Source organism: Gekko japonicus, unplaced genomic scaffold (assembly GCF_001447785.1).
Source record: "Gekko japonicus isolate JY-2015 unplaced genomic scaffold, Gekko_japonicus_V1.1 scaffold557, whole genome shotgun sequence".
NCBI classification, from domain to species: Eukaryota; Metazoa; Chordata; class Lepidosauria; order Squamata; family Gekkonidae; genus Gekko; species Gekko japonicus.
This window is the reverse complement of record NW_015175986.1, coordinates 1,009,495-1,020,068: the sequence shown is the minus strand read 5'-3', so window position 1 is coordinate 1,020,068 and position 10,574 is coordinate 1,009,495. Positions and strand designations below refer to the sequence as shown.

The 10,574-nt window shown below is 54.9% G+C and overlaps 1 protein-coding gene across 1 annotated transcript in view; it reads right to left on the bottom strand.

The window, feature by feature from the left end:
- Positions 1-10,574, bottom strand: part of PNPLA6 (patatin like phospholipase domain containing 6) — a 78,498-nt gene that overhangs the window by 30,254 nt on the left and 37,670 nt on the right. The window contains exons 20-26 of the mRNA XM_015426307.1: positions 9,930-9,993; positions 8,437-8,605; positions 6,686-6,868; positions 5,246-5,364; positions 4,719-4,875; positions 4,193-4,309; positions 683-752 (exon numbers count right to left, since the gene is read on the bottom strand). Of these exons, the coding sequence (XP_015281793.1) occupies positions 683-752; positions 4,193-4,309; positions 4,719-4,875; positions 5,246-5,364; positions 6,686-6,868; positions 8,437-8,605; positions 9,930-9,993 (879 nt within the window). The remainder of the gene's footprint in view (positions 1-682; positions 753-4,192; positions 4,310-4,718; positions 4,876-5,245; positions 5,365-6,685; positions 6,869-8,436; positions 8,606-9,929; positions 9,994-10,574) is intronic.

Genomic DNA, 10,574 nt, shown 5'->3' with positions numbered 1-10,574 from the left:
CACCCCCCCCCCCCCCCCCCCCCGGCACCAGGCTTTCGATTCCGGGACTCAGCCGCACACAACAGGTGTGGTACGAGGCCACCCCAAGGAGGGCTGGCTAGGAGATTCCAAGTCTCGCTTGTCAGGACAGCTCCTGCGCCCACTTCGGGGGCCGAAGGGAAGGCCAACCGTCACGGATCTCAAGAGCGAGCGAGCGAGTGTTTGAGAGAGAGAGAGAGGGCCAGAGAGAGGGTCAGAGAGAGAGGTCTTGGGCAGGAGTCACTCTGCTCTCGGGTGGGCACTCTCTCTCTCTCTCGGCTGCGATTCACAGCCATAGGCTCCCAGCCGCCACGTCCTGCTGTGCCAGGGGGCATCACGGCCTCCGGCACGCCCACACCGCCGAGCCACTTCAGCACCTCCCCATCTCTCCACCAACTCACACAGCGGCAGGAACGGTGCCGCAGCACGGGAGCGCCCAGCCAGCCAGCCAGCCAGCCAGGGTTCTCTGCTCTGGGGGCCCAAGGGAGACAGCAGGCCTCCCCCCCCAACTCCCCCCCCCATCTGAGGAGCAAAGAGGACGGAGGCCTGCATCCCTCCCGAGGCACCCCGGAGAACTCTCCGAAGCACGCGGGTGGAAATCCCCCCCCCAGGGCCACCCCCCCCCCCGGGGCCTCCGTGCCGTGTGGAAGAGGCACACACTCACCATCCTTGTGGACCCTCATGGCGGAGGCGGTGATGTCCGTGGTCACATTGAAGTAGGGGAGCCACAGGTCCTGCAACGGACAGAGGTGGGGGCTCTGTGAGACCAGGCTCAGGGGGGCCACACGCGAGGGGGACCGAGGAAAGGGGGACATCATCCTCCCTCTGCACAAGCAAACACACGTTCACATGCCCCTGACGCCAGCAAAAACAGTGCACCAAGGACAGCCGAATTCCGCAATGGGAGAAGATTGGCATAACTTGCTCTGTTTCTCCTAGCAAGGGGCCAAAGGATCGAAAACAATGATGAGCTCTGAAAATTTACTTCCCCCGCCTGCCCCAGCTAGGGAACCAACACCTGCCAGCTTCACAGAGGGAAAAAAGCAGAATGGAGAAATCCACAGACTGATGGATTCTGCATCCCTGCGGCACAGTGACAGAGACACACCCGCTGGGCCTCCTCCGGAGTGTGGCGCTGAAACTGCAGCGCTCCCTTTCTCCCTCTTTTCCGATGTCTCTTCCCAGCGGGCCGGGGGTGGGGTGGGGTTAAGGAATCCCTGTTTGGGTGTCTACGTGCTTGTGTTTTGTTTAATTGTTCTAGCTTTTCTTTATATGCATTTTAAAATCTGTTTCCATGTTTGGACTGCTTGCCACCTTGGGGATCCCGAACTGGGTGGGAAGGCAGTGTGGAGAAATGCCTACTATTGTTTCCTAGAAAGCCTCAGTGCAACCCCCACATTTAGTTTTAAAAGTTTTTCTCTCTCCTAGCAGAAGACAGGCTAAAAGAGGAAAGTCGATAGCTTCCCAGTATCACCCAAGTACCGACGGCCACAGCTTTGGACATGCTAATGGTCATCCTGGCCAGAGAGAGTGAAATGGCCCTGTTGAGAAAGAGACTGATATTTGCTTTTTATGGAGTTATATCTGCTGACACACACACCACGTGAACTGTGTCTACAAATATACCCATAGGCTTAAGGGAAAGCTGCTTGAGTCACCTGTTGTGAGAGGTTTCACATAGAAGGTACCTGCCTGCATTTCATGTTAATGAAGCTGGCAAACACATACAGCTCCTAGCCTAGGGGAAGAGAAGCACATTTCGCCATTGTTAGCAGAAACCACAGCTTAAAGACAAGCAATCCCCCATTACTAGAGGACTTGATGTCACACAATACACGGATCTGATCTACATCTGAATTGCCATTTCCTGGCAGATGTTGCTTTGATTGCCTGGGAAAGCCGAGATCTATCTGCACATCAAGGAAGATCCTGACGCCAAGACTTCACACCTGACCAGATGGCTTGTCCCTGAGTTAGAGACTAGTGTTTCAAATATTGGCCAAACCCCTAAAGTAGACACCCTTACTACACGCACCAATGGTTGTAGTCATGGGGCAGACTAACAGGTGGGTGGATCTCAGGATGGCAAGGCTGCCACACCCCCCAAAGATTCACCTATAAAAGGTGAAGACCATGTGTTGGGTCTTTGCTAGCCACAAACCCTTCATCATCCTCTGTCTGCTTTTATCCCCTAAAGTCCAGCTTGCTATCAAACAACCCTTTGTCTAGTCTTGATCTCTTGGACTGCAGCCAAAGAGGTCCACACTTTGCCGGCTGGTTCTGGCAGTGTGACTTAGAAATACCCCTAGGTTCTATTTTCCTACCCTTCATTCTTCATTGCAACAGACAAGGCTTCAGGACAGATAAGTATGAACGATACCTACCTACCTCCTAAGTAAAAAAGAACTATTTTTCTATTTCTGTACTCCTAAGGAACTTGATTGTATGTGTGTGAGATTCTGTTTTGTGTGTATGCGATTTTGATATTCTTCAGTAAAAGACAAAGTGTTTTGAATTCACCAGTCTCGTCTCTCTCACTGGGACATTCTTGGGGTGGACTGGACCTCCGTAAACTTTGGCAGGAACCTATATTAAATTTAGTTCGCCATCTGCTGTAGATAAAGCAGTCTGGCTAACAGCCCGCTCACACCTGAGCTGGAATCTGACACCAAGAAGGTGACACAGAAACGTAGGGTTCAAGAGGCTCGACTGTATCTTCCTGGAGATTTCAGAAAAGGATTCTTGGACCCACAGGGAGTGGGTAAACAGAAAAGATAAAATCCCCTGATATGGAGGGAGAGGATCTGTTCTTATGGGTCCATCTTGATGGCCACCATTGCCAGGTGACGCAGGAAAAGGGATGCCTGGCCAAAGACTCCAGGGCCAAGGGAAGCTTTTAGAACTCTGTAGCTCCTAAGCTAAAGAGTCTGCCACAGAAAAAGGTCCGCTAGGGCATACACAGAGTCAGGCATAGCCAAGCAGCACCTTTCTTCCGTAGTCCTTGCTTACTCGGTCGTCATGCAGAGAGTATGCACACATGGACATTTTACTGTTAATGCACCCTTTACTATCTTAAATCACCACATAGACCTCCACTGTTGTCAAAACAGGCGCTGGGGAAGGGAGGCGGTCCAGTGGCTAAATGGCTGTTTAGAATCATAGAGCTGGAAGGGACCTCCGAGGTCATCTAGTCCAACCCCCTGCTGCACAAGGCAGGGAATTCACAAACACCTCCCTCTCCACACACACACACCCAGTGACCCCTGTTCCACGCCCAGAAGATGACAAGAAGCCTCCAGGATCCCTGGCCAAAGTGGCCTGGAGAAAAAGTGCTTCCTGACCCCAAAGGGGCACAATCAGCATTTCCCTGAGCATGTAAGAACAGTCCACAAGAACTAAGCACTGAGGCAGCCCTTCCTGCCCTCCCTTCACATGAGCTGCCCAAGTTCACAGAATCCGCATGGCTGTCAGATGGGGCCACCTAGGCTCTCCAGGCTACCCTTGGTCTCCAGACCCCTCACCATCTTCATTGCCCTCCTCTGGACACATTCCAGCTTGTCTATATCCTTCTTAATTTGTGGTGCCCAAAACTGAACACAGTACCCTAGGTGAGGTCTAACCAGAGCAAAGAGTAAAGTGGTACCATCACCTCGCGTGATCTGGACACTGTTCTTGGGAGTACAGTATTCCTTGGGAGTGGTGCACAAGTGCTGGGCGGCAGCAGGAGACACAGTTCCTAGGCTGAGCCTGAGAATGGCAGTGCAGGAAGGGAGGCTGGGAGTGGATCAGCCCTCCTGACGGATAATTCCTGAAAGAACCAGTCGGTGGCAGCACACCAGGGAAAAGGAGTGGGTAAACAGAAAAGATAAAATCCCCTGATACGGAGGGAGAGGATCTGTTCTTATGGGTCCACTCCTCCGAGGGGTGGTGCTGTGCTGCCAGGCAGAGATCTGGAAGAGAGTGGGGGCACCGGGGCACCTTGGAGGGCCAGACACAGTGGGGCGTCTGAGAAGCAGCAGCAGGGCCGTTCTGCCGCAGGTGGCACAAACATGTTTTACATACAATGTTAAATCAATAAAGGGACATGGCGCACCGAAGCTGCAGGTGCTGGGGGGATCCTGAGGCGACGTGGGAGACCTGCTAAGACCAGAGCAGCACCCACAGGGGCACATACCTCCACCTGCTTGTCCTGGAACACCTTGTGGATGCTGGCGTTGAACGCAGAGCCAGAGAACATGGAGGTGATCGGATACGTGAGGTCCAGCACAGTGGCGAACACGGAATTCATGCTCTGCGGGAAGGACCGACAAGCATGTTGGGAGGGAGGCCTTATTTGGATGCGCAAGCAGACGCTCGCGGAGAGAACCTTATTCTTTAAAATTTCCAACGATGACTCCGTCCCTCCAGCAGGCCGCAAAGGGAGGTGGTCGCCCCACCCCCACCCCAAGTCAACTGCCTGCACCCCACCTTCATCAAGGTCGATAAGGAAGCAGAAACGGACGCCCCCGGAATGCCGTGCCCCAGACGGGAGGTGTTGCAAGGAACCTCCTCTCTGTGCTTTGGACTGCTTGGATCCTCTGCACGCTTTCCACAGGCTGAAGAAACACCCCCCCCTCCTGTACCTCCTGCTCTCCCTGGTCTCCCCATCTCCCAACCCCGCTTCCTGCTTGCCCCCCCACCCACCCCGCCTCCTTGCTCACTTTGGCCCATTCTCTGGCTCGCTGCTTGGTGCGCACGGCACTCCTCTCCTCCGCATACAGGGCACCAATGAAGGCTCCAATGGAGGTTCCACCAATCAGGTCGATCGGGAGGCCGGCTTCCTCCATGGCCTTGATCACCCCAATGTGAGAGCAGCCCCTGTGGGGGAAGGGGGAGCCCGTGCTGAAGCCCACCTGCCTTCCGCGCAGACCCCCCTGCCCACACCGACCCCTCAGGCTTCCCGGCGGCCTCCTCCTCCTCCTCCTCCTGAGAGCCAGAGCCAGAGGCTGAGCCTTCCGCGCTTCTGGACTCACAGCAAGCACAGCCCAGGCTTCAGGCACCACGGTCCTAATCAGGCATTCCTCCTAAGGAATGCAGGGATCGGGGCCCTGCGGGGTGGCAGGAGTGAACTGAGGGCAGAGGGCTCCGTTCCTCGCTTCACACGGGCCAGGAAGATCCGCCGCACCTCACTGGGCCCTGCCGCCGCCCAGCAGACATTCATTCCTCTTGGTGCCCGGGAACAGATTACCTGGCCCCGCCTCCGCCCAGCACCAAAGCGATGGTGTTGCCTGTCAGGACTCGCGCCAGACGGGAGAAGTCGCTGTGGCGATCGGCATTTTTCTCAAAAACCTTCTCATACATCTCTCTCTGAGGGGACAGGGGGGCGAAAAAAGCAACAGCAGAGGCATATAAGGACAGCAGAGCGGCAGTGCTGGATCAGACCAGTGGTCCATCTAGATGAGGACCCTGTTTTATGATGTGACCCACCACATGTCCCTGGAAGAAGAACATGGAGACAAAAGTTCCCCCCCACACACACACACATACCCCCGGCCGGTCCCCAGCCATTCGCACTGGAATCTGTGCTGCCTCTAAGACCCAGGAGAGTCCGCCTGAGTCTTTGTGGCTCACAGCCATCGATGGGTTCGGCCTCCACGAGTTTGTTCGGTACCCTTTTGAAGGTAACCGAGAGAGTGGCCATCCCTCTGCATCCAGGGGCAGGGTGGATTTTGCCAGCTCATCACTCTGCGTGAAAGAGCCCTTCCTTCTGCCCGTTCGGAACCCGGTGCCCTTCCGTTCCATTGGGTGCGCCAGGATCTTGTCTCATGAGAGGGGGTGGGGGGGGAACCTCCTCTCTGTCCGCTTCCTCCGCCTCACTTCTAACGGTATGAACCTCTTTCCCATCATGGGCGGCACCTCCTCCCGTTGCCTTTCTTCTCAGCTCCAGCCCTTCCCCCCTTCAGGGCAGGTTATCCACATAGTCGTTTGGGCGGCCGCCCTTCCCTCTCCCCCTTTCTTCCCCAGGGCTGCCAGGCTGGACACAGTGTTCCAAACACAGCAGAACCACAGGCCTGTACGAGTGCATCACGGCACCAGCCGTTTGGTTTCCAGCCCCTTTCCTGAGGATCGGAAACTGACCCTTTTCCTGCAGAGTCGGCATCGCCACGGGGCTGCCCACGATGACCCCAACATCTCTTTCTGGGCCAGTCACTCACCACCCGCACAGAACCCGTCACTGAAGTCAGGGTCCTTGATGTGGGGGGGGGGAGGGGAGGGGGGGTCCATTCCCACGCTGGACTTCCTGTGACATTATTTCCCACTAATCTGGTTTGGAGGAATCATTGTGGCTCCTCCCGTAATCCCCTGAAGGGAAGTGTTTGAAAATCTGTCTCTGCTTTGTTGCCTTTCAAGGAGTCCACTTTCTCATCTGCCAGCCACCCCCCACCTGCCTACGTTCCTCCAGCCTTTGCCACGGGAGACACTGAAGCCAAAGCAGAAGGCAGGCTTGGGGTAGCTGGAGGAGGCACCGTGTCCGGCTGGCTGAGGCGGCAAGGCCAGGGAGAAAGGACACCTGGAAGCAGAGATCCATCCAAGGAGGCCTGGCCAAGCAGGGAACAAAGGACACCGAGGTTTACATGGAAACGGAGGGAGAAGTGCAGGTGGAAAACAGAGAAAAGTGTATTGGTACCAGTTTATTAGGACTGCGCCGTGAAAAGACCCGGCGTGGACATTTGATGTGCAGGTGTCCCGAGCACCAGCTGCGCATATTGAGCCATTCGACAGTGCGGGCAGGGCTGGGCCCATCTTCACGGTGCAGAAGGATGAGCTGCTTCAGGGCGCGCACGGCCGTGTTCTCCAGCATCTGCTCTAGCTGAGCAAGACAAGAGACAGCAAACTCACTGCCTTTGCTCTGTCACACGCAGGCTGGCAGTCACCCCCCCCCCCCACACACACACATCTGTACACTGGGATACTGCAGCCTTACATCTGGGAGAAAATTCCCAGAAACTCACCTTGTTAAAGAAGAAGAGATTGGATTTATACCCCGCCCTTCCCTTGGGAGTCTCAGAACGGCTGACTATCTCCTTCTCTTCCTCTCCCCACAACAGATACCCTGTGAGGTAGGTGGGGCTGAGAGAGCTCTTTTGAGGACTGCTCCTAAGAGAACGGCTCCAAGAGAACTTGTGACTGACACAAGGTCACCCAGCAGCTGCATGTGGAGCAGTGGGGAATCAAACCTGGTTTGCCCAGATTAGAGTCTTGTCTACACCAAAATTTCCCTTAAAGAATCCTGAGTGCCAGTCCTCTACGGCCAAGGAAGTCTCTTATTATAGAATTCCTGCTCTCAGGAAGACACCAGAAACCACTGAGATGGAGACTCCCCGCCTACCTCCTCGACATCTGCCTCACAGCCTAAGGTAAAGGTAAAGGTAGAAGAAGAGAAGAGATTGGATTTATACCCCATGGCCCTTCACTTGGAGTCTCAGAGCGGCTTACAAACTCCTCTCCCTCCCCCTCCCCACAACAGACACCCTGTGAGGTGGGTGGGGCTGAGAGAACTCTGACACACACTGCTCTTTCAGGAACAGCTGTGCCAGAGCTTGTGACTGACCCAAGGTCACATCATCAGTTGCAAGTTGGATGAGTGGGGAATCAAACCCGGTTCTCCCATATTAGAGTCCGCACACTTAACCACTGCACCAAACTGGCTCTCCCCATAATCCCCTGAAGGTAAAGGTTTCCCTTGCTCGAGAGCCAGTCAAATCCGACTCTAGGGGGCGGTGCTCATCTCCGTTTCCAAGCCGAAGAACCAGTGCTTCCACATTTCTGTCATTCCACAAACTACGTAAAACAGAAGCGTCCAGGAAGGCATTTTTATAAGCTTGGTGGAGCTGTAGTGTAACAGTAATTTACGGAGGCACATCTGGTGAGTTAAAAGTCAACTGTGTATCAATTGTACAATCTGTCTCTTGAATATTTCCTGTTTTTACTGCATTGTCCTCTCTGTCTGTAATCCCATTTTCTGCATTGTTTGATACATGTCTGATGCTTTTTGCATTTGTTTCTAATTTTTGTAACCCCAGTCCTAATTCCATTCCTGACGAGACGTCTATGTGATTGCATTATTACATACTGTGTGATCCACCTTGAGAAAGGCAAGCTATACAGAATGCAGATAAATACACTAATCCTAATTCCCTTTGTTCCTGGGCAAACGGCAAACTTGCCAGAGAAGTAGGTACCACGCGGGGTCAGCCAATGATCAAGTGTCATCAGAACCCTTCCGGACCTTGGATGGAGACCAGCACAGCGCAGCAGCAGCAGCAGCCTCTGCTCACGTGGCTCCAAAGCAGCAGAACAGAAATCGCCCCCCGAGCTCCACCCAGCAACTGATCTCCCCAGCCGGCGCCCTGCTCCCCACGGGGCACCTGCACTCACCTCGCCCAGCATGGGCTCCTGGTCCCCCAGCCCCACAATGAGGATGCAGTCAGCTTGCCGGATGCAGCGCACCGTCCAGGGCGTCAGGGTGTAGTCCGTCTGGTACAAGACAATGCGGTGGATGTCTTCCTGCTGGGCCAGCCAGCCAGAGAGCCGGTATTCATGGATGCTGGAGGAAGAACAGGAGGAAGCTGGTTTCCCACTGGACCGCCCCAGCCAGCAGCAAAGCACTCTTACGTTTCTCTCTCTCCCCTGCCCATTGGTGCAGGAAGGGCCACGGTCACAGACGGGTATTTAGGAGGGCATCAGACGGATTCATGGAGGACGGGTCCGCCAAGGGCCAGGACGACCAGAGGAGACCTCTGAATACAGAGGCGGCATCGGGGGATGGCCTCAGCCCCCATATGCCCTGCTTCTGGCTCTCCAGGGCAACAGGTTTGCCACTCTGGACTAGAGGGACCCCACCGGTGTCATATTCTGCATGTCGTGCAAACACCACTGGCTTCGCAGAGAGAGTCCGCACAACCCAGAGGAACGTGGGAAGGGCGGCCCCAAAGACAGCAAATGGAGATCGCTGGAGGAGGAGGAGGAGAAACAACAACAACAGCAGACAAACTGCACACGATGGAATACTAGCTGGGACACCAGAAGAGCAGCCTGCTGGGTCAGACCAGGGAGGGTCCCTCCAGTCCAGCCTCCCGTCTCTCCCACAGGGGCCAGCCAGTCCCTCTGGAGGAGGGCCAGCAACAGGGCAGAGAGAGGCCGAGGCCTTCCCCTGATGTTGGCCTCCTGGCTCTGGGATCCAGAGGCTTTTAGTGCCTCTAAATGTGGAGGTTCCCCTACTAGCCACAGACAGACTTATCCTCCATGAATCTGTCTAATCCCCTCTGAAAGCTGTTTATGCCCGTGCCCATCACTACACCCTCTGGCAGCGAATTCCAGATTCTAATCAGTGTAAAGTGGTATTTCCTTCTGTCCGTCCTGAACTTACTGCCCATGAGAGCTTCCTTGGACGCCCTTTTGAGTTCTAGTCTTTTGGGAGAGGGAGGAAAATGGGGGACGACTTAATGGCTAGGTGAAGCTACAGGACTCAAGAGACCCCCCTCCCGGGCACAGCCTGGTCCCTGAGCCCGTCTTGTCCCCTTCTACCATCAGCCTACTCTTTACATTGAAAAACAACACCAAGCAGCAAACAGAAAGAGTTCGTCAGCGTAGAAAGCACACCGTGTCCCTGGAAGCTGCGGCCAGGCAGGGCTAGGGAACGGGTTTTGCTTTTGAACACTGATTTTTAAAAAATCTACAACACTAAGAATGATAAATGTTGCGACCTCCACCCTGCAGTCTAGAGACTCTCCCGGCTTCCCCCCAGGGCCAGAACCCCTTACAGATGAGGCTAAACATCTGGAAAATGCCTGGGTAGCAGGACCTTCCTGCCTCGCAGGCCTTGCGCACACACACTCGCACGCATTCTCGCGCTCACACTCACAGAGTACCTGTCCAGCGCTGAGGCCCCCAGCCGGCCTCGGATGATGTCGCTGTTGAGCAGCAGGGTTGGGCCTGTGGAAGAAAAGCAAAATTGGCCATGCTGAAGGAGGCGGGGCCAAAAGAGCAGAAGCCCTGGGAGGGCATCAAGGAGACAGTCGGCACCCGGAGTGTCCAGCGGCACCAGCCAGAGAGGTCAGTTTCCGAGGGTCGGGGTCAAAGCGCTCTGGCTGCCAAAAGCCTACATCCATTTGAAGGTACTCCTGGTCTCTCAGGTGCTTCTGGACTCAAATCTGGCTCTTCTACAGCAGCCCGGCATGGCTGCCCCCTGAAACGGTCTTCCGGGAGAGAGCTGCTCTCCCCGTTTTTTGTCTTCATTTGGCTGCACCCATCTTCCACAGGACCCCAGATCATGTCGTCTGCCTTGCCTGCCCAATTGTTGGCTGAACCACCATTTGCTTAAGGGAGTTACATTCCTCTTAATGAATAAAATGACAATTTTAAAATATGGGCATTTGTCCTAACTACTCTCAGAGGCTAGTCCACAGGAAGACAGGCTGCCCATTTTGAAACAGCTACACTGGCAGCCGGTCTGTTTCCGAAACCAATTCCAGGTGCTGGTTATGACCTTTAAAGCCCTTCATGACTCCGGGGGG